This window comes from Canis lupus, chromosome 2, assembly GCF_048164855.1.
Source record: "Canis lupus baileyi chromosome 2, mCanLup2.hap1, whole genome shotgun sequence".
In the NCBI taxonomy this organism is placed as follows: domain Eukaryota; kingdom Metazoa; phylum Chordata; class Mammalia; order Carnivora; family Canidae; genus Canis; species Canis lupus.
The window spans coordinates 24,850,374-24,874,348 of record NC_132839.1 but is presented as its reverse complement, the minus strand read 5'-3'; the positions used below and the strand labels follow the sequence as shown (position 1 = coordinate 24,874,348).

Below are 23,975 nucleotides of genomic sequence, written 5' to 3'. Positions count from 1 at the left end.
TCAATAAAAACTGAAAGATACAAAAAAAAATTAGAAAACTTTGTAAATGTTTCCTTGTGAAATGTACATACATAAAACATTTCACAAGCACATGTTTTGCTTTGAAACGTTCAATTCATTTATAATATTTGCATGGATGAAAGTTTGTAGCTGAATTTGTACTCGTAAATATTGAAGACTTTTTCCCTTATGGAAAGTAACCATGAAAAACAAGTCACAAAGAATATTAGGAATCAATAGGAAATGGCTTATTCAGAAAAAAATTAATTGCTAAATTGCAGAGGGCTTCTGTAAAGAAGAGCACACCTTTTATGCATAAAAGCTTTCTGTATAGGTAAATAACTAGTAAAAATAGTAATAATGACAAAGCACAATAATTATTTGGATATATACAAATGTATGCTCTGGTATATAAGTATTTTGGAATACAGACATACATAGAGATATGTGTGTATATAATATATATAGTGCCTATATTTCCAAGTGTTCAAAGAACTTTTGCTCTTCCTTCTTAAACATATAGTATTTCTTTACCATAATAGTAATTGCTGTTTTCTTAGGTACAGTTTATTGGAGTTTGTTCTTTTTTTTTCAGTAATACATATTAAACTTATCTAATGTTTTTCTTTATCATACTGAATTAGTTATAATACCATAAATAAACTGGCTACATTTAATTTTAAAACTGCCACTTGATGTAGGCTTAGCTAATTGTCATGTTTATAATATTAAAATGGTTTAATTCTTCAGAAATTTTTATATTGATCGATGACACTGATTTACTGTCTCACATCAGAATTCTGGTCTACATCCTTTTCACGGAGTATCAGCTTACTCTCATAGTTGACCAACTTGCCTAGTGGGAGCCTATTTCTTTATTGTAAAACTTATGTGGGGAATGTCAAAATCATGTATTACAATAAGTGTGGCTCCTAAGTATATGGGTTTATAGTTGTGATCTATTTTGTGCTTCCAGAGGTAGGTTTCTGGGGCTCTGCATTAATTTGAAGGTAGACTAGTAAGCTTAAAATGTATGCTATAAACTCTACAGAAATCACTGCAATAATAAAAAGAAGTTACAGCAAATAAGTCAACAACAACAAAAAATCCCACAGGAATCATTAAAAAATCCTACGAATCCAAAAGAAGAAAAGAAAGAAGTAGAAAAGATGCAACAAGTAGGAAAATAGAAAGATAATAGATTTAAACCCAATAATATTAATATTCATATCAAATATAAATGGTTTAAATGCTCTGACTAAAAAGCAGAGATAGTAAAGTTGTAAAAAGGAGACCCAACTCCTTTGCTGCATAGAAGAAATGTATTTAAGGGCAGCCCCGGGTGGCTCAGCGGTTAAGCACCGCATTCAGCCCAGGGCCTGATCCTGGAGACCCGGGATGGAGTCCTGCGTCAGGGTCCCCTGCATGCAGCCTGCTTCTCCCTCTGCCTGGGTCTCTGCTCGCTCTTTCTTTCTCTCTGTGTGTCTCTCATGAATAAATAAATGAAATCTTAAAAAAAAATTCTGTAGAAGAAATGTATTTAAAATATAAGGTACAAATGAGTTAAAAGTAAAAGTATGAAAAAAACCCCACACCAACATAGCATTAAGCAAAAGAAAGCTGGAGAACCTCTCTTAATGCCAGTAAAGGAGATTCCAGATCAAAAAATATTTCCAGGGATAAAAAGATAATTTTCTAATCATAGAGGAGCTATTTGATCAAGTGTACATTACAGTCCCACTTATTCAGGCATCTTTTAACAGAGCTACAAAATACATCAAGCAAACACTGATATAACTGCAAGAAGAAATCAGGAACACCACAATTAGAGCTGGAGATTTCCACATTGCTTTTTCCATAATTGATAGGGAAAGTAGATAGAAAATCAGTAACATAGAAAACCTGAACACTATCAAGTAACTTGGTCAACCCAACAAAAATTTTACACACGTTTCATAGAGAGATCATGAAATAAAATGCATTAATGTGCAAATGCCTAGTCTATTAAGGGAAAAATTAAAAAATTATTCACATATAATCATAAAGTCACATGCTTAATGTAAATGGAGACAAAAAAAGTATTTCATCAGTACAATAGTTTGATCATATTTTAATTTATACCTCTTTCCTAAATCAATCTATATAAGGATTTTGTGAGTATAACTGTGCTTTTTTTTAAAAATATTTATTTTAGAGAGGGAGGGAGAGAGAGAGAGGGATAGAGAGAGCATGCACATGTTGGAGGGGAGGGGCAGATGGAGAGGGAGAGAGAGAATTTCAAGCAGACTCCTGCTGAGAGTGGAGCCCTACTCAAGGCTCAGTTCCATGACCCTGAGATCAGGACCTGAGCTGAAACCAAGAGGTGGACACTTAACCAACCCAGGTGTCCCTACAAATGTGCTTTTTAGTGACTATTACACATGGATATTAGATGAGAATACTTATCTACCTTAAAATTAATATCAAGAGCTATACAATTATGAAGTTTAAAAAACTTCATCTTATGGAATATATTTTCATTCTCTATGCATCAGAATGACTACTGTAAGAAAGTAAAAGTTAGAGACTGAAACAGTTATTTGCCATAAATCATGGCAAGTATTTGTCCAGGGCTCACAAATATATTTGAAGACAATTTAAAGAAAAAAAAAATCCTATATCCATTCCATCTAAGATCTATTGATTAGAAAACATACCATTATTTTAGCTTCTTTTAGAAAATAATAAATGCTCCCAATTTAATTGTGACATTGTAAAATAAACCAATTTCTGAGATGCTAAAATGTAAAGTGTGTGTGTGTCTGTGTGTGTTCTGAGATGTTAAAAGGTAAATAGGTGTGGATTTTATAATTGAAACCTAGAAACATGTCTCCCCTAAAATGAATTTTATGTGAATTGAATTTAAACTCTGTTGACTCACTGGAATAGCCATGCCAGGCTTAATATTGCTGAGAAAATGTATCATGTACAATGTCTGACTCTTGGTTTGTCTCAGATCATGATCTCAGGGTCATGAGATCAAGCCCCGAGTTGGGCTCCACGCTCAGTGAGGAATCAGCCTGAGATTCTCTCCCTCTTCCTCTCCCTCTGCCCCTTACCCAGCTTGCATGTGTGTGTGCTCTCTTTCTAAAATTAAAACAATAAAATCTTTTTAAAAAATAAAATTAATAGTGGCAAGTATTCAAACAATGATCATTTACATGTGCTTTATTAAATTTTTTGTTTCTATTAGATTTATAAAATATAAGCAAATTTTATTTAGGTGGATCTTAGCTAATTGAGACTATGGGAATGTAAAAGTTTTTTATTTAACATACATTTTTTCAGTTGTATATAGCCATTATTCTTAAGACATATGTATAAATAGTTCACTAAATCAAACTTAGATACAGTTTGGTCTTCCATTTCTGGATGTTACAAACCACTTGGATCACTTACCTTATCTTTTCTTTGTTTTTCATCTTGGTATACAGTCCAGTGTTCTCCATCATTGCTGTAAGCTAGTTTGTAGGACCCTACGAACTGTACATGACCAAAATCCTTAGCTCCTTGTGTAATAATGCCAGTTACTTTGGTAGGAACCAGCAGGTCCACCTAAAAAAAAAAAGGAAAAGACATGATTTAAACAATAGAGTCCATGATAAATTTGCAAGTCTCTTGAATTCAGGAGATAAAGTAATATACATGCTAAAGCCAAAAATGCACTGATTATTTGTATTTTGAAACTGATGACTGAGTCTTTTATTGGCTTACAACTTTGATTTTGCCACTGGATAAGCTTAGTTGAAAACTTGAATAACTATTTTGACCATTTTAAAATAAAAAGTGATAGTCATTTCCGTCTACCAATCAGTTGTATATTAAACCGATTCATCTAACTGTGCAGTTTTGTACAACTATGATGGTACAAAACTGCAGGGCTGACCTTCTTGAGATGATTGTTGTCTTTCAGAGCTAGGGCTTATAATTCAATTTGCTGACTTTACTGGTCAATTCAATAATAATAAAAATAAAGCTGCACTTATGTACACTCAGGAATAAAAATATTATATGTATCACAGTTAAACATTAAAGAAAAAGCCACCATTATTTCCATGAATTTTAATCAGCTCAGGAATACATAATTGAGTAATAGTAACCACTGTTCAATGAAAATCTCTTTCAGAAAATGACAATCCTAAACATGCCTAGGAGGAAGTCAGGCATTCTTCAAAAATGAAGGAGGATTAAAGTATGAATCTATGACTTGTGGGATCTGTACTCCTGATGTGTTTGTTCCTATAAACTATGCACTTATAAAACCACACACCTGTGGTAAGCATTTAATTAATCAAGATGTAATTGAAGCAAAAAGATAAAATTGGTATTTATGAAAAAAAGAATACATAACATTGAATAAGTTAACATATTTCTTCTTTGTTCTCTAATTCATGAAGCTTTTCTTATGATGTGAATTTTTTAAAATTATAGGAATCTTTATTTTCCACGTGGACAATTCTTGTAATAACTTTACCTTTAGGTTTATTAATGTTCCTTGATCTACAGCTTCCTCTCTCTTTCCATAATAGCCATCTACTTCCTCTTACTTCCTATGACTAAGTGTTCTGCTTACATCCTTGATCTTATCATCTTTTGCTGTTGTGATCCCATGTGTGACCTTGGTGGCTTTCAACCACTCTGTCCTTTTGTTTCTATTTCAGGTTCTCCATCCTGTGAGATGTATGTAGCCACAAATAGATAGTTGTGGGTCAGATATAGTCCATGAATGAAAAGAGAAATCTAGGGAGAATGTGTTGAATAGACCATATTTAAAGACTGTATTTAGATGCTCTTCAATAAAGATTTGGAAAAAAACTCCCAATGTTTCACAGCCTATGAATGTTTAAAAAAAAAAAAACACTCATAGGGGCTTTTCACTTTTTGGAATATTCTTAATTAAAGACATTAGACTCAAACTGGACAATAGGTAAAGACAGAAAACTACCTTTAATGCTTTATCAAAACATTTTAGAAGTTTTAGCAAAAACCATAAAGTGCTTTTCTTTTTGCTATTTCCCAACCATGTATTCTATCATCTAAAATGTCTTATATGTCCCTCTGATGCAAGATGGCAGAATCATGATACCTGGGAAGGAAGCTGTTGATGCCTCACATATACCATGCGGAGTGCTTTCTTATATGTCCTCACTGAACACTTTCAACAGCCCTGCACAGTACCTTTGAGATGAGGAAACAGATGCCTAATGTAGCATGATGCATGAGCCAAAGATAAATAATGAGCAAAGGGAGGATCTTAGATACAAGTCTATCTTTCTGACTCAAAGCTCCACCATACAAATAAATTCTCACTCAGTGGTTTCTTTCCATTCTCTGTGACCATTTCAGAAATTCTGAAGAATCTCAAAGCTTCTTCACCATACTCATCAAACTTACAGTAACTCTACACCCCAAACCAAACCAATGCCAGCTTTACGATACTAAAAGAGCCCTGTGTTTTAACACGAATTTCCTCTCTGTTGTTCTCCTGTCCACGGTTAAAAATACAGGTTGCTTTTGTTGTCCTAAATCCAAATATAATTGCGCAGAGACACCTAGGCATAGCCACTGGTCTTCAAAACGCTCTTAATGTTGCTGACAATTAATGGGAAACAAAACAAAACAAAACACCTTACAGCATTCTAAGCCAGTGTGTTACCATCAATGCTATAAACACACAGGAACTCAAATGGTCTCCAAGAATATGAACACTTCTGAGGCTGAATTCTAGTTTCTATGAGTCTTTAGCTAAGATGACGCAATGAAGAGTCTTATAGCATATCTCTTTTTCTGTGGTATTTGTTAAAGTCAGCTGGGTTTCCTGCTGGGTGGAGATGTTTTCTCCTTAAGTTGTGTGTCTTGGCTCTTTCTAACAGATATGTTTTTCTCCCACTCTAACTGCTCCCCTTCTTCAGCTTTTTTTTTTTTTTAACTAGAAATGTTTTTCTTTTTTGTTCCAGTTAAGTCAACTTCTCTACTTAAATAGTCAGCAATCTGTTTCAAGCTGGATTTTGTCCTAAAAATTGCTACATTAAACTCAGAATACCAGGCCTAAGCAAACCCTTTTTAGTGTAAAAATAATCAGCATCCCACACCTAACACGAAAATTCTGCAACAGGACATGTACAGATCTCAGTCTGACACACAGACATGTCACTCTCATGTTCAGCACTCAGGATGATCCCAGAAAAGCTCATCTTCTGAATCTATGCTTACCATTGGCCCATAAGTATTTTGGCTTCTTATAGATCTTCTGAGTTAAAGTTGTACTGTAAACATGCTGGACAAAATGCCTTTAGCTGTTTTAGATAGACCCTCACCTCCCAAGGTTTGGCTTCAATACAACAGGTTATTTAGGGCACTGAGCTGGCATATGGGTAGACATTTGGCTTAGCGCACTGCACTTCATGTCTGGATCTGTATTTAATGTGCCTTACATATAACAGTCTCTCAATGAAGGTTTTGCTGGATTGAGCTAAAACCACTTCTTAAGTATGTTCCATGGACAAGAACCAACCGTGGCTAAGGATGCCACAAGATACTATAGCAGAAAATGCCAGCTGTCTTTCTCTTATTTTTTTACGTAGGATAACATCACTGGTCCACGAAACACAGTGTCACAGTTGTATCATCCAGTTTTTACTGGGAAAGGCAACTAGTTAAACATCCTCTCTGATCTTCTGATTGTGAGAGGCAGTCTATTGTAGAAGGGCTGGATGGTCTGGGTCCCCGAAATGACTACTCTTACTGGCTATATGCCCTTGGGGTGGCTACTTGACTTGTCTACATCTCAATTTCCTCATCTGAAAAATGAAAAGAACAATCCTCATAGGATTTTATGGGTGAATTAATACTTACTAAGTGTGGTAAGCAACACATAGAATATAGTAAGGGGCATATAAGAATTTGGTAAGAATAAAACAATGAATAAATTTAGGGGAATACTCTATTATCAGTCTCAGCATGTTATTAGAAACATAAATATAGAATCAAGGAAACAGGGTGGCCAGATAGTCCTACAAACAACTTCTGGATCATAGTACATGATTTATGGGTGAAATCATTTACTATTTCCTTTTAATTATATGAGTAAAAAAAAAGGATGCATATATAGAGAGGCTTAAATGATATGTAAATAAAGAAAAAAGTATTTCATGAGGGTTATGTAGGAATGTAACTTTTTTTGTTGTAAAACATTCCATGTTTTAGTGAAGCATAAATATTTTTAGAGTATCTAACTTAGGAAAATTGTAGAACAACTAAGAGTATCTGTTTGAGAAAGGTCAAGATAAATGACATTTCAGAGGTCTGCATCACCCTGACAGATGGCTCCCTGGAAGGGCAGAATAGGAAAGTCAGCTGATTTTCATAGAGATGTTCTTAAAAGGGTGAGGAAAATGAAAAGTGATATAGATAAACAAGTGAAAAGAAAAGAAATAAAAAGGCCAAAGAGACGTATTACAGGAACATATAACAGAGATGCATCTAAAATGCTTTAGAGCTCAGCTATCTTGAATGACATATTTTATAACTTCACAGAACTTGGTAAAATTAATTCATTAAATATAAGTAACTTTGAAGCTAATATAATTACATAGTGTTCAAAAATGAGATTAAGGGCAAAATGTTTAGACACCATTTTGGTTTCAATAAAGAAATTTTTACTGTAACATTACATAATACAATTAATTGTATGTAATCCTACCTACACTTAAGGCACATAATTCCTTGTACTTGGTATTTGAACAGTATTGTTGGTTATCAAATGTTGGTTAACACTTTTAGCCCATATTTCCAGGCCAGCTAGTTAATGTGATCAACTTATTTTGCAAGATCATCCAGCTTGGGACGCCTGGGTGGCTTAGCGGTTAAGCATCTGCCTTCGGCCCAGGTCGTGACCCCAGGGTCCCGGGATCAAGTCCCACGTTGGGCTCCCTGCATGGAACTTGCTTCTCCCTCTGCCTGTGTCTCTCCCTCTCTCTCTGTGCCTCTTATAAATAAATAAATAAATAAATAAATAAATAAATAAATAAATAAAATCTTAAAAAAATATTATCCAGCTCAGCATCTGATATGATCTAGTAGGTCTAAGGTTACAGGTTCAGAATTCTTTTTTTTTTTAATTTTTAAAAATTAATTAATTAATTTATTTATGATAGTCACAGAGATAGAGAGAGAGGCAGAGACATAGGCAGAGGGAGAAGCAGGCTCCATGCACCGGGAACCCGACGTGGGACTTGATCCCAGGTCTCCAGGATTGCGCCCTGGGCCAAAGGCAGGCGCTAAACCGCTGCACCACCAGGGATCCCAGGTTCAGAATTCTTAAAATCCTATATACTATATATTCATTTCACCAGTCATTACTGCTTTCCTTCCCTCTTTTACTGAAAAAATTTAAGTTTCTAATATTTTTAAATATTTAATGTAGCAATTACTTTTTCCATGTTGGACTTAACAGTTATGAACATTAATACAAAAAATTGTACCATAAAATAACCTTTCAAAAAATTGAGGGACTTTTCTGTTTTATTAGTATTCTGTTGTATGCCTTTTCCATGTACAACCACATATAACCCCTGTATGGTGCTCTAAACAAGTTTTGTAAACTTAGGTGATCATTCAGAAGCATGTTTTGTAGGACACCAGGCATATAGCAGACATTCCAAATGTCTAGGCATCATTTTCCCTGATTTCAAAAATTGAGATAATTCTGTACTTAACAATTACCTGCAATCTCAAACTTGGGTTACACCTCTGTGATTGCTGTTGGCTCATGACTGCTAACTTTTTAAGAGTTCGCTTAGAATCATGCATGTAGTTCAACTGCATGTTTTAACTGAGGATGGGAGATAGCATAACTATACATAATTTATATTTAATAATTTTAATTTAATAATATTTCTCACATTAAAAAGTAATACATGCTGTCAAGAAAAATTGAAAATATAGAAGGAGTAGAAAATAACTGAATCACTACCAGATACAATCAACTCTTTTTCTAAACACATTTTTTAGACAAATTTGTTGTACTTGGCATTTGATTGGGTTACCAGGTGTTGGTTACACTTTTAGTCCAGATTTGCAGGTCAATTAGTTTATTCTTTTTCCCCCTTAATATTTTATTCGTGGTTCTCTATGTCAATAAACTATGTTTAAGATTTTTTTTTTGCCATAACATGCCATGTTAAGGATTTACCACAATCATTTACTATAAAACATTTACTTCTCTCTGTATCCTCAATTTTTTTCTGTTAAAATTAACACCCCCATAAAACCCTAGTCCTTTCATTTGGCCACACATCTCATTTACATGGGATAAATTCATAGAATTAAGGTTATTTGGTCAAAAGATGTGAAAATAGATTAGTTTTCTCAAGATAAATAATAAACACTCATTGTGAAAATCTCAGTGGTAAAAGAGAAAGAATTCAGATAACAATCTATAATTTTATTATCCAGAGTTAATTCTTATTGACCTCTTGATATTCATATTTGCAGATATTTCTTATTCCCATTTTTCTTCATAAAAACAAACACACAGTATACGTGTTGCTTTATAACTTGCATTTTTTCACTTCATCTGGATTTTTTTATTAAACAACAGTTAATAGTGTGTCATGGCTCTAACACTCTCTGTTATAGATACATGAATGAATATGAAAATTATTTAACCAGTCCCCTATTGATATTCCTTTAGTTTGTTTCCAATTCTTTTTTATCAGTAAAAATGTAGAATGAACTCCCTTGTTCATATCTTTTGCATTTGCTGTAACTGTTTCTTTATCAGCGTAAAAGACCTGCTATTTGAAACGTGATACTGTTTCCTTTGTCTCCAGAAAGATTATACACTGCATCTACAGTATATATTTTTTTCTCTACATACTCACCAATCCCCTGTTTTATAACATTTTATTTTGACAACTTAAAAAATGGTACTTTATATTTAATGTATATAAATTGCACTAAATGACATTTGATTAGATTTACATTCTCCTAATTTTTCAGTCTCGCTAATAATACATGCATATAGTCTCTCTAATTTCCTTTATTAACTACTGGAGTAGAGATTTTCTTATTGGCTTTAAGAATTATGTATTTATATAGCATCAATATTGGCTTCTGTCATATTCATTGCATTTTTTTCCTAATCTGCTGTTATTTAATTTTAAATTTGATGTACAAGTTTTAAATTTTCCTATACTCAAATCTACCAATCATTCCCTCTGTGATTACATATTTTGGTATGGCTTAAAAAAATGTCTACTTAATTACATTATTTAAATATCATCTAAATGTTTTCCTATAATTTTCTGTGGGTTTTCCTTCTATGTTTTCTTTCAACATCTAAACCTTCTTGGCTTTATGGATATGTAGGATGTGATAAAAAGTTCATACTTAATTTTTCATAAGAATGTAATTTTCTCAACACTTTTCCCCAAATAACCCAGTTCTTTTTGTTTGTTTCTGTTCTCTACCTGGCTGATAGTTACAAGGTTTGCTCTTTAGTTTTGAAATTAACACTACTAATGATGGCCGTCATCTTCATATACCAGGATATATCTTGATGAGAGTAGAGTCTCTTTTGCTGTTTCTCAATGGAATCAAGTGGGTCCATTCAAGCTGTAGACTAATTTCTGCAGGAGGGAGGTATGGTCAACAGGTTTTCCTGTATTAGAGTTTGTTTAAAATGTTGCTTCTGCTTCTTTTGGTGTCTCCCAATAGAAGGTGGGTTAACCAAAGATGGGTTCTTTACTTTCGATTTTTCTTATTTATATTATTTTCTCACTCATAGCTTTCATTTTTTTCATTCTCCTGTGCATTGTCAGGAGTTTCTCCATTTCGTCCTCAATATGATGAATTTTATTTTTGATAATACAAGTTCTACTGCTAAATTTTAAAATTTCCCTGAAATACACTATTATGAAGATATACCTCTTTCTTCATCTCAGTATTCATCTCATCCCTCTATTATTCACGGAGAAAATTCCTTTAAATACGTTCTAGTAATGCATTGTTTTGGTAGAAAATTTTCTACTTTGATAGATTATCTTTATACCTTTAGAACAATTTCTGTCCTTTTGTTATTCTACATGTTAAAAAACAAGCCCCATATCATCTTGTTTAATTTTCCTTTACTTGAACAGAGTAGGGACAGTCCTGATGTTTGCTGGCACACTGGGCACAAGGGTTTCCCTTCACCTTTCCTCGTTGATTGGGCAGTTGTGAGAATTCTCTCTCTGACCTTCAGCACTGTCTTCATCCTTGTTACCAATGTCCAGCAGACATTTATGCTGAACACCTTAGTCTGAAGGACAAGCCTCTCCTACTCTTGTTGTTTTTCCTCTGAATATAGGAAACTTATTTTCTTGATAATACACAGTCCAAAGCACTCTCTCGTCAAACTTATTTTCTTGATAATACACAGTCCAAAGCACTCTCTCATCAAATGTAAAGTTACAGGGTGCAGGCAATTTGGTCTCTGTTGTTCACCAGTGCCTAGCATATATAATGTGTTTCAATAAATACATAGTGAATGAATGGTTTCTGTTTTAGGATTTAATGAGCTAACATGTAGTCAACACATATTCCACTCTACTTTGCCAGGTTTGTATTCCAGGGCAAATGCGTGTGATGAGACACTGGGAGGTAGAATGGTGGCCACTGCATACAGTTTTTGGTTGTAGTAAAGTGATCGGTGGGCCCTCCAGACCTCAAGGCAGGCTCTGGGTCTTAACCACTACTACTCTGATTTAATGCTGGAATCTACACACTGGTTTCAAGGGACTCTGTCCAGGGCCTGGTGGTGTACATTTGTATGTGTACTTTGTATATGATGGAAGGGAATCAAAGGTTGTAGCAGAAGTTGAATGAGTTAAAATGATGTAAGTGATTTCCTCATAAGCTCAACATAGGAACACTTAAAATCAGGTTTGTTCTCTCAGCTCCAGAGGAACCTTTCAAATGGAGTTCTCAGGAAAAAGTCAGAGAAAATTCAACCGGCCTTCACTAAAACTTCATGTGTAAACCAAAGTTCATCTATCATGATTTTCTCATTAAATCTCAAACAAGTTTAAAAGACAAAAGGACCAAAATGATAAATACATTAGGGTTAATAAAATACAAAGACTGAATATAATGCCCTTGTATTGACTTACTTAAATCATGATATATAAAAGGAAAATAAGGTGGTTTTCTCACTCTTTTTTTTTAATGAGTAGACTTCTGTAATATTCTATACAAATTTTATTTTTGAATTGTTTCAAAAACAACATTCTCAATTATAGTTAGATGTAACTAAAAGTGACATCTAGTTAACAGGTAGGCTCTTACCCATTTTTTCAAAGAAAAAAATATTTGAAGAAAATTATAAAACTTAGAAAATTCCTAGGGAAAAGAATCATAACTTTTCTCATTGGGTTATTGAAAGTGATTTTTTGCTGAGTTCACCAAAAATAAGATCACTCTGAGACAGTAGTATTACCATATCTTTATGTAACTTTCAAGCCTGATTTTGATTAGTCTGGAACTTTGGTTTATTCCATGAATAAAAATTCAGAGCAATGGCTAATTGAATTAGCCTGCAATTGATAGGGTCATTATTAATTGGTAAATGGACACTTAATACAAAACTTTGATCTAAGAGCATAATGATATCCAATAAATATTGTTCGGATATTTTAATTAGAGCAGTGTCAAAGCCCAAATGAAGTAGAAAATAAAGAAAATTACTGGCAAGTGATTTGCATGTAATTTAAAAAACAAGAACACAACTTTTAAATAGGAATTGAAGTAGTTTGTATTTAGTGCTTTCTGATAGCACAGTGAGAGGGGAACTTAGGTAAAAATTGCATCAGCATCTTTTATAAGCTAAAGATTCACTGAACCAACAATCAAACTTGCATGCACTTCAGTAGCCAGTATTTGGTTGACTGTTTACTTGAAAAAGCTGTTTGAATATATTTCTTTGGCAACCACTTTACTGAATAGTACCAAAGGCACTTATATTTTGTATAATCATTACATATTCTAGAGACTGACATTTACAAATACAAAACATCCATACACAAATATATGTTGATATGTAAATTTACATAAATCCTGTTTTGTGACAAATAAATAAAATTGTAAGGACTCTGAAAATAAAACACCCACAAATTAAAGTATACTGCAACAGCAAATCCCAATGCATATCTTAGATATTACAAGGCCCTCAAAAGGTAGGAAAGTTGACAGAGAACACACAACCTATTTTATGTACCATGCTTGCTGGAGGAACTATGCATTTTAGGTTGATATAAAACTTTGACATTCTCACAATTTATAAATCATCCATTGAGTCCCATACACGATTTTGTTTCTTTTCTTTTCTTTTTTTTTTTTTTACGATTTTGTTTCATGAGGCCAAGTTGCCTTAATACTAGGATTTTCAGTCTTCTCATATGCACATTATCTGGTGACTGATTTTTAGGCTTAAACAACATCAATGCAAAGAGAACTAGATGTAACTTTTCCCCCCTAATCCTCACAAAAGGAAGTAGAAAGGGGCATGGCCTCTCAGGAGTCAAGCATGAAGTAAATGCTTCAAATTACTTTGGGAGAATGTATCATCAGTGTCAACAGCTGGAAAACAGCCCAGGTCACTGCTTTACTCTGAAGTGATTGGAGGGGAAAGGGAAGGGATATGGCTCAGCAGGAAGAGCTGCCTGCGGATTACAGGGTTAAGAGCCATTGACACAGAAAGTGAACTGCCCTAAAGGGTGGCTTTAAAAAAAAAAAAAAAAAAAAAAAAACACCAACCCCCACCCCCAAACTTTTGTCCAAAGGATAGAATATACATATAGTGTGGATAAAAAGGATACAAATTAGTTCCATTCAAATGCTAGTCAGTAACACTGTCAGCATTTTATTTGTGTAAAAAGGCAAGCCTGGTTCCGGTGGATCTGGCAAGGCTGTCCATCAGTACACCAGTCACCACACACTGTAATTGAAGTTTTAAAGAGCCTCATTGAAAACCCTGGTTATAGATTTCCTTATTGAATACCCATAAAATCAACGTGTTTTATTTATTTATGGTAAAAATATCTTCTCTATAGTCTTCAACTGTTATTGATGTTCATTTCCATTTGTTTTGTTCCCAAGCAGAAATAAGGAGCAGTTGAATTCTTGAAACTCCAATTTTGTTAAGCTTCTCTTTTAGGTCCTAACATTAATTTCCCATTTGTTCTCTTTAATATGGGGTCCAAGGTCTTTTCAGCTTATTAACTGGTTAAAATAGAAAACTGGGAGCTGGATGCTGATAAAAATCTAAGTACTACCTGATGAACATATTTTAATTAGCTTCCACACTACAACGTGGCCTGGATATATTTATAATCAAGCCCCAAATAGGTGTACACCTAACAGTTATAACGTCATGAATTGAATATAGGCTATATAGCTTTTGTAAAATATGTCCTTCCTGATTGCATATGAACAATAAGATGCTAATACTCTCCGTCTTTCAAGAAGTGGGGCTATATTTAAGGGACTCTCGTATATATGCTTGTCTCAGAACAAGAGCTCATTTCTTGGTGCAATCAGCTCCAAACAATCTCATATTTTTAAAATCACATTCTTTAATTCTAAAACTATTCATGCACTATATTTTCTATTACTGTAAAATAGCTCATAAACCACAGTTTTAAAATTAGGTATGGAATTAATAAATCATTTGGAACAAACTCATTATATTAAGTTTATTTAATTTTTTTTTTGCATTTGTATTCAAGATTTTTAAAACTCCCTAAGTTATAGCTCATTTCACTAAAGGATCACTTAGAGATTTAAATGAAGAATTTCATGAGACACTTCCCGCTCTTGTGGTTGAACATCTTTGAGATAACTGTCTTTGATACCCGATCTGAGACTCTAGTCACAAAGCTGCTGATGTTTTTAACATAATTTGAAAAAAAAATCAGAAATGAAATAAACAGAAAGTAGAAGCATAATTCCCTCTTATTTGATATTGTAATTGCTTAAGGATCCTAAAATCTGAAAGATATTTTAGTGACATTCAAACACTGCTTTAAAGAAGAGAGAGGAATCATGTAGAAATTATTGGATAGAATGACAGCAAAAGCATAATTTTAGAAAGTTATTTACAATGGAATCAATCAGCAAGTAATCAAAACAGAAAGAAAAATAAAGAAACTGTTCATCTTCATAAATAACTCACAAGATTTGTCTCTTGATCTTGTGGCTTTTCGTACCTAAAGAGGTATTTTGACACATCTTTCTCATTACAGAGAAATCTGGTACATTTCAAGGAATGCTGAAATATCTGTTAGTTTAGGAATCAGAATATGCGCTCTGACACATTTGTATGTTAAACAGAATCAACTATAGGTCCATGCAAACAATTTTTTAGTTTCCCTTTTCAAGACACTTAGGACAGCGGTCATACATATAATTTAACACTCTAAAAAATTAAAATAGTCTAAAAAATCATGATCTTATAATGCACTGCCTCCAACTCCTTTGTACACTAACATTTTCTTTAAAAAGTAACAGCAAGGCACGTGAACAGTCATGCAGAGATCATGCTTTAGGAGCAAGAAATGTGACCATTATTGGGGAAATTGAAAGATTAACTATAAAGAATAATTCTGAAATAACGTATTCTTTTGAAAACTTTCAGATCAAAATAACAAATATGGTTGTATTTTCAAGATAGAAACAGTAATTTAAAATAGTCCAATAGGAGGGTGCCTGGGTGACTCAATCAGTTAAAGCATCAGCCTTCAGCTCAGGTCCTGGGATCAGCCATGCCTAGGGCTCCCTGCTCAGCTGGGAGTCTGCTTCTCCCTCTCTCTCTGCCCCTCCCCACAACTCCTGCTCCCTCTGTCTCCCTCTTGCTCTCTCTCAGGTAAATAAATAAAATCTTTAAAAAATAAAATAAAATAAAATAAAATAAAATAAGATAAAATAAAATAAAATAAAATAAAATAAAATAAAAAATAAAATAAAATAAAATAAAATAAATAAAATAAAATAAAATAAATAAAATAATAAAATAAAATAAAACAGTAAAAACCCAGACATTAAGAATGGATCTAACATTTCCACACCGAGTTTTTTTTTTAATTTAATTTAATTTTTTATTTTTTAATTTTATTTTTTTTTAAAGATCTATTTACTTTCTTACTTGAGAGAGAAAGAGAGGCAGAGAGAGAAGGAAAGAGAGAGAGGGAGGGAGAGAATGGAGTCGGGTGGGACAGAGGGAGAGAATCTCAGGCAGGCTCCCCATTGAATGCAGAGCCCGACCTGCATTCAAAGCCCTCTTTTCAAAATATCAGTCTATACTCTCTTTAGCATATTTTTCCAAAGTTTATATAATGTATTAGATTGTTCTTGCAATAATCTGTTTAGGAATGTCTGTCCTCTACTAGATTTTGAGCTCTTTGAGTGCTCTAATTATGTTTTAGTCATCTTTACATCTTCCAGGTTTATTCTAAGGTATGCATGTATTAAGGATCCAGGAACACCTTCACTTGATAGGTAGATAGATGAGATAGAAAGAGATTGGATCAGAAATAAACCTTGGGGTTTGTTTACAAAGTATAGCAGGGCCAGCTTTTTTTCACAGATAAGCAGCAAGGAAAAATGATGTGTAAATATCTAAAGAAATGTTTGAATGAAGAAAAATATTTTCCTGAGAGAGAAGATTTAAGGTACAGTATTAAGAATTTCATGTTTATACTCCATGGAGCTGTGAATTTGGCAGCATTGTGCAGTGTAGTATAAGCTTTGGCAGAAAAAGATCAAAGTTAATGAGAATGACTTCAATGCTTTGTCAGTAATGCAGAATGAGGTTAAGTTCCCTAGATTCAAAGAGCAGTAATAAGAATGGAAGACCCAGGGATAATCTGACAGGTGAAAGGACAGGACCTTTATTTTATTTTATTATTATTATTTTTTGTAGTGTTCACTCAATTGAATCAGAGATTAAATCAAGATAAAGAGTGTCAAACTGACAGCCAACGACAGCCCACAAGAATAAGAGTGGGTTAACACATCAAGGTCAGAAATGGGTAGATAAAGAGTTGGACAAGAAGCGAGTAGAATACCAGATCTAATGTCATTTTGCCAAGTAAGTTTCAGAATCAGGAGGCTAAGGGAACCAGTATGGTTTGATTTCTCCCTCGAGGACTAGGAAGGCAGACCAGACAAATCCAAACTCAGTATTGACTCAAGAGGCCAGACTAGAGGAATGGCACTCACATGGGAACAAGGAAGAGAAGCTAAGTCAGGATAGCTGGTCCAGAGTATCTTGGGGGACAGGATGTTACAGTTGGCTGATGGGATTTTAGAAACTCAAGGTGACAAAAGACAATAGAGCTGCTGCAGAAGTTTGCAGATCTGAGACATACTTTATAGGAAGTAGAGTAAAAGAAGGTGTGTCAAATGGGGACTAGAGGATTTGGGAGCTGTCTGCTAGGAAACAACAGGTAAAGTTCTAAGCACACAGACACTCTGTGTATCTAGGAACAGACACAGGTATAAAACTATGTCCCCTCAGTGGCTAGATTCTCTTTTCAGGAAATATTGATGAGACTAAATTTGGGATGAGAAGGAATAACATCAAGCAGAGAATCAACTGAGAGATGAAATAGGTTTGTGGTCCAAAACTGCCTATGGTAACAAAAAGGAACAGCAGAGATTCTAATGATGACTGACTCAGACTTCGTGTGTCAACGCTTTACATGTGCATTGTCTTGGAATAAGATGGACTCTAAAGTTTGGGACTCGGGAGGATGAAGCTGCAAGTATGGATGAAGTACCCTCAATTGTGAGGGCTGGAAGTATGCAGAGAGCTCATTACACTGAGCTCCATCTAGATTACTGAAGAGCTGAGGGTCCTGGAAAGTGCTGCACCAGAAGTCATCTGCTGCTCCACTTGTCCTAGGCAAAAAATGCAACCCCATTCACAGCCAGACAGCTTCTTCCTATGACAGACTAGATATGACACTGAAAGAAGAGGGTGTAGTAGGGTTACCTATTTGGGTAATATACCATGGCCCTAAGCAAAAATCACACACACATACACACACACACACACACACACACACACACACACACACGCTGAACAAGCATTACACGGTTCCTACAATTTTAAAATTCCCTTGATTTGCTCCTCAAACATTACTTTGATTCTCTCTCCTTCCAGCTGAGATTGAGTAAAAGGAAGAATGCAGGGGAAAGGAGAAGCCTCTTTGTGCTTGGTGTCTGTACATTCTTTTTTGTGCTAATTGTACAGTATATTCCTTTGCATGCTGACGACTCCAGAGAAAAATAATCCAGAGAAATAGGTATTATTAAAATCTCTCATGATCCATATAGGGCATTGCGCTAGTTCTCTCTTCTGAGAGATTTTTATAATTTAACAAGTCTTGGTAGGGCATATCTCCTAGGAAAAATGTAAGATATTCTTTTGGTTGGACAAAATTTTTCAAAGACTCTTCTCACTTTTTCCCTTGCTTGGTTGGGAATATGAAGTGTAGGTTTTTAGTGACAATTTAATTGTAGTCTCTATATGTTGGTGTTGAGCCCAGAAAGCTTTAGGAAATGGAGGATTTTTGTATAGCAAAGTAATAAATAGGGGTTATACACACTCTAAAATCTCTTGCTTATTCTTATTCCTGAAATCAATTTTTGGTTAAAAAATAAAAAAAAGGGATCCCTGGGTGGCGCAGTGGTTTAGCGCCTGACTTTGGCCCAGGGCACGATCCTGGAGACCCGGGATCGAATCCCACGTCGGGCTCCCGGTGCATGGAGCCTGCTTCTCCCTCTGCCTGTGTCTCTGCCTCTCTCTTTCTCTCTCTCTCTCTCTCTGACTATCATAAATAAATAAAAATTAAAAAAAAAACTCTTTTAAAAATAAGTAAATTCGTCTTGATTTTACATGTGCCTGAACTCTCTTGCTGATTGTTTTCTGTATTTTACCTGTCTAGTACTAGCTAAAATTATTTTTAAATTCATTACTTTAAAATTCAGTAAATTAATTCATGCAATTTAAAGTCTGCTTTTCATAGCTATATGAAAAAGTTTGTATTGTTATTTTAAGTACTAAGATGTGACTTGTTTTCAGTCACCCTGATGTTGGAATTGATGCATGTATAATTTTTAGGGTCAACTGAGGTTTACAGTGAACCATAAAGTTTCATATTAGGAAGTATAGAGTTGCAATGAAGAACATAAAAATAAGACCTGGAAACAAGATTAATGCTTACTGAGAAAAATGAAGGAGAGGCTAAGTGCCCTGATTTAAAAATAAGCATGTAAAGTGTTCAGTACCACTTCCTTTGATCTAAAAAATAAAAAGGATATAATTGGCAAACCAGTCCAACAATAATAAATAAAACAATGGCTTATATAAAATACCTTAGTCACCAAGTGCTCCTCAATACTTGAAAATTTAAAAAATATTTTTACAGAGTGGTAAAATTCTAAATAACCAAGACATAGTGTATATAACAGTTTCTTTCATCAGATGCTTTATGATATAGAACTAAAACCATATGACATAGATTTAAATCTTAAATCTGGGGGCACCTGGTTGGTTTAGTTAGTAGAGCATATGTCTCTTGATCTCAGGGTTGTAAGTTGGACCCTATACCATGGCAGGTATAGAGATTATTTAAAAATAAACTCTTAAAAAAATCTTGACTATGTTGCACCTTAGTTTGATAACCTAAAGTAAGTTCCTTTCTGAACCTCATTTGTAAAATGCAAGGCACAGTTCAGAAGATTTTTGAGGTATCTTTCCAATTGCAGATCTCTGTAATTCCCTATGCTACATGCTAATCAATAATAACCACTTATGTTAGATTTCCTTTTGTTTTCTATTTATCCAAACATCAATCCAATACTTTTTGATGCCTAAGCCCCCAGGTTCCTAAAGTCCTCTTGTGCTGCTCTGGTATCATGGGAGAAACAGATTCCTATAAGCAGAAATTACAGCACAGACGCATGGACCCCTTGGGCATAGGAACACCTGCACGGTGTGAGAGCCATCAGGGCCTAGGTGAGCCTGGATGTTAAAGGATTATTTGGAGCTAGGGCTGTGATCGGGGGAGGTAGGCATTCTAGACCAGGAGAAGTGCACTTTCAAATGTACAGTATCTTGAGCTTTCTGTGTTTGGAGAAGGAGAATCTCCTTTTGGCTGGAACATAGGGCTGAAAAACTGTAGGGGAAGGAGGCTGGAATGGAAGATTTGAACTAACTCCTGAAGGTTTTCTTAGTCACTGGCCATAGTAAGTAAAAGAAGAAATTTACAGCATAAGGAATTTAGATTTTAACCTAAGTGTGCTATTTGAAAAGTAAAAGTCTTTAGGTTTTCATCATGCTTTCTGCTCGAACAAATCCTTCAACCTCTGGATTTTAGGTTCTTTACAAAATGCCCAGCCCTACTGTTCGATACCATGTTTCTGTTTTGCCAATCTTTTCATTTTTCTAAATTTGGGCAGTCCCTAGCTACCAATTTTTATATAGATCACTCCATTTGCTAATGCTTTGGTTACTTCTTGAGTTTCCAATAACATAAAAGTCTATTAGCAATATATATAATTTGTGAGTCCAGCAAGCACTTCAGTAGCGATTTGCACCTTTTTAAAAAGTAGCATGTATTCGTATAGCATGATGTAAATTTGAATATTTTTTATTTAGCCAGACTACCAAACAGTATTCTATCCTTAATTTCTAGTGACATGAGTATACTGACTTTCTAAAGTTTACTATTTGTCAAAATACATAGCCAATTTTTTATCTAGGGAGATATTTCCTACATCACCTTTTAGATGTGCTAGAGAAAAAGCAGCTGCTAAAAATCAATTTCCCATTTCTGAAAAGTGCAGATACACTGGGTATCTGCAGGTTTTATTTCAAAGTGTTTGCTTTTTATAGTTTAATCTTTTAAATGGTCACTGCAACTTTGTCTCATTATCCATATATATGTCCAGTACATGCAGACTCATCCCTTGTGTCCAAACCTCCACATTTTTGTTATAATCTCTGAAAAGGAATGTTTACATACACAACTAAATGTCTGAAAGGCATAATGTCACAAGTTCTTTTTCATATTTCTTTGGGTTAAGAAATTTGTTTTACAGATCGTGTCAGGAAATATATATTCAGATATCACTAGGTATATCACAGATAGTTCATTACATATAATTAACTACATATCATATATATAGTTTATTACGAAAAATCTCAAATAATGTTTGTTATAATATGATCAAAGTGTACTAGAAAGTAAAATGGAACCTGGGCTGGGACGGCAAACTGGAATACAGTGACATCTCCAGAACTCTCTTAGACATGGTACAGTCTTCTGATGGCACAGGATACACTTGCCTGCAACTTGCTTTTTCCCACTGAAGATGACCCTCCATCCTTAGGTATTAACATTCAAGCCCACATTGAAATTGATCAGAAAAGTATCTGTGTAAGTTCTTTCTCATATTTGAAGAGAAAAGTAATGACAGCATTAAGGCAGCCAAAAACAACACGTTTGTGAGTCGACATTTCAAGTGATTTATGTGCTTATGAGACGAGTCAATAAAATAATGCATAATTACCAAATCTACTGACACATAAAAGAACAAATCATCTTTTTCTGAGTCAGGCAACTTCTTTTCCAAGGTGAATAAAATTCAGTGAGTGTTATATTTATTAAATTTAAACCCTTTTCCCTTTGAAATTATATGTTAAAAAAGATCAATTAAAACTATGCTCCCATAAGAACAAAAGAAGAATAGTTTTTCTTTATTGTTACCATCTAGATTTGGGGTCTGTCTTGTTTTGCACAGAGCTCATCTGTTCAGGCCAGGAAGTATGCGGAAAAGCTCTCCCAGTAGAGCTAGCAGCCTGGACTCAGTAGGACTTCAGTCATTTTTTTGCCTATGTCTCCCCAGACAATTGTCTATCTTTTCTGAGACAGTTTCCTCTCCTCTAACGTGAAGTCCGTAGCAATTGTCCTGACCTCCTTAAATAATTGTTTTCAGGGCCAAATGAGATATGAAAATATTTTTGTAAGAGCAAAATGCTATACCAAAGTACATTTTAAAAATAATTTCCTGTCATATTTAGTTAAAAACATGTTTGTTCCTAAAAAGCTATATAAGCTGAGTTTCCTAGAAATAAATGACACCAATTTAAAATCCAATATAAAGATGCAATAAAGAGCAATAGCAACTCTATAATGACCACCAAGAACGATATTTCTTAATCTTAGGCCAAATCCAAGTACACAACTTGTAGATGTGGTTAGTTTTTTAGGTTGAGAATCCTTTGTTTTTTTGTTTTCATATTTTTTATTGGAGTTCGATTTACCAACATATAGTATAACACCCAGCGCTCATCCCGTCAAGTGCCCCCCTCAGTGCCCATCACCTCACCCCCTGCCCGGGTTGAGAATCTTTTGAAAGGGAATGTTTTTAAGGCATTAGAAGATGATTTTAAGAAAAACAAAATCAAATATTAGGGCTTTTGTTCATAAATTGATTTAGGGTGACAAAGTTAACTTCAGACTGCTTTCTTTATTTTCCATGTGGTTCAGGACAACTGAACAAATCCCTGGCAGTCGCGTAATGGCTCTTCCTTAGGTACTTAAACTCTAGGAATTGGGCTTGTAGGAAAATATAATTCCTCTTAAATTTTAACAAATGTTAAGTAGAGAGAAGCAGCAGCTCCTCCCCATCTGCTCTTCCAGATACAAGAAAAGATTAGTTCCATTAGATAAAGATCTGGAATCTCTCTGACTTCCTTTTTGCTTCCCTCCATCCCTCTCTGCCTTGTGCTAAGGTTGCCTCTATTCCCACTGTCCAAATGTGAGGCTCTGCTAACAGCTCTACTGAATGGAGGACTCCTAGATAGAGGAGATATATTAGCCAGAAGAATGTTTGGATTTTTTCCTTGCTGATACTGTCTTGAAATGTGTATTGCTCCTTATCTTTTGTGAAGTGGAGAGTGAGTGCCCCTGCAGGCTCTCTTCAGTCTTTACAGAATGTGCTGTAGGATCAGTTCTTTGAGTGAGAGAGGAAGAAGGACACAGGAAGATACATAGGATGGCTAAAGAGATAAATGATCTTGTAAGAGGTATTTGACTCAAGTATGGACTTTAAATGTGGTAGGTGGACTCTTGGGTAACCACCACAGTCATTTCAAATTTCTTGCTGCCCACACTGTTCTATATTCCCCTCTGCTAGATACAGGCAGGACCTGTAGTTTGCTTCTAACCAATATGGCGAAGATAATGGGATTTCAGTTCCTCGATCATATTACATTATATAAGATTCTGTCTTAGCAGACTGCAGCTAGAGTTTCTTCTAGCTGGTTTGATAAGTTCAGAGACCATGTTGAGAAAGCCCCAGAGCAGGAAACTAGGAGTTGCCTCTAGAAGGAGAATGTGAGCTCCGACCACTGAAGGTATCCTGTAGGACACGAGGGCACCCTCCAACTGACAGCCAAACAGCTGGGCCTTCATATGGCGACACGGTAATGAATCTTAAAATAATTTGAATTGTCTTGGGAGCAGCTTTATCCTCAATCAAGATCACTTGACCCTTGACTGCATCCTTTGAGACCCTAAGCTCAGGACCTAGATAAGCCATGCATGGACTCCTGCCCCACAGAAACTAAGATAATAAATATGCTTTGTTTTCGTTTCCAGTAAGTTGTTATGCAGCAAAAGAAAGCTAATACACCAGATAACAGGAGGAAGTAAAAAAGATGACTTGGTGAAATGATTAAAATGCAAGTAACAGAGCAAAAAGGAAATGGGTAAAGCGAAGGGCACAGGGTGGCATGGGGCATGGTTAGCACAAGAGTGTTCCGTATTACTGACGAAGAGTAAAGACCTATATTTGTGAATGGAATGTGAAACACTGTTGTACGGGAT

General features: G+C 34.8%; 1 protein-coding gene across 2 annotated transcripts in view; it reads right to left on the bottom strand.

Moving 5' to 3' along the window:
- The window catches only part of EDIL3 (EGF like repeats and discoidin domains 3), a 393,058-nt gene that overhangs the window by 19,515 nt on the left and 349,568 nt on the right, over positions 1 to 23,975 (bottom strand). For both annotated transcript variants that reach the window (XM_072792939.1, XM_072792940.1), the window contains one exon: positions 3,439 to 3,594. In XM_072792939.1, coding sequence (XP_072649040.1) covers positions 3,439 to 3,594 — 156 coding nt within the window. The remainder of the gene's footprint in view (positions 1 to 3,438; positions 3,595 to 23,975) is intronic.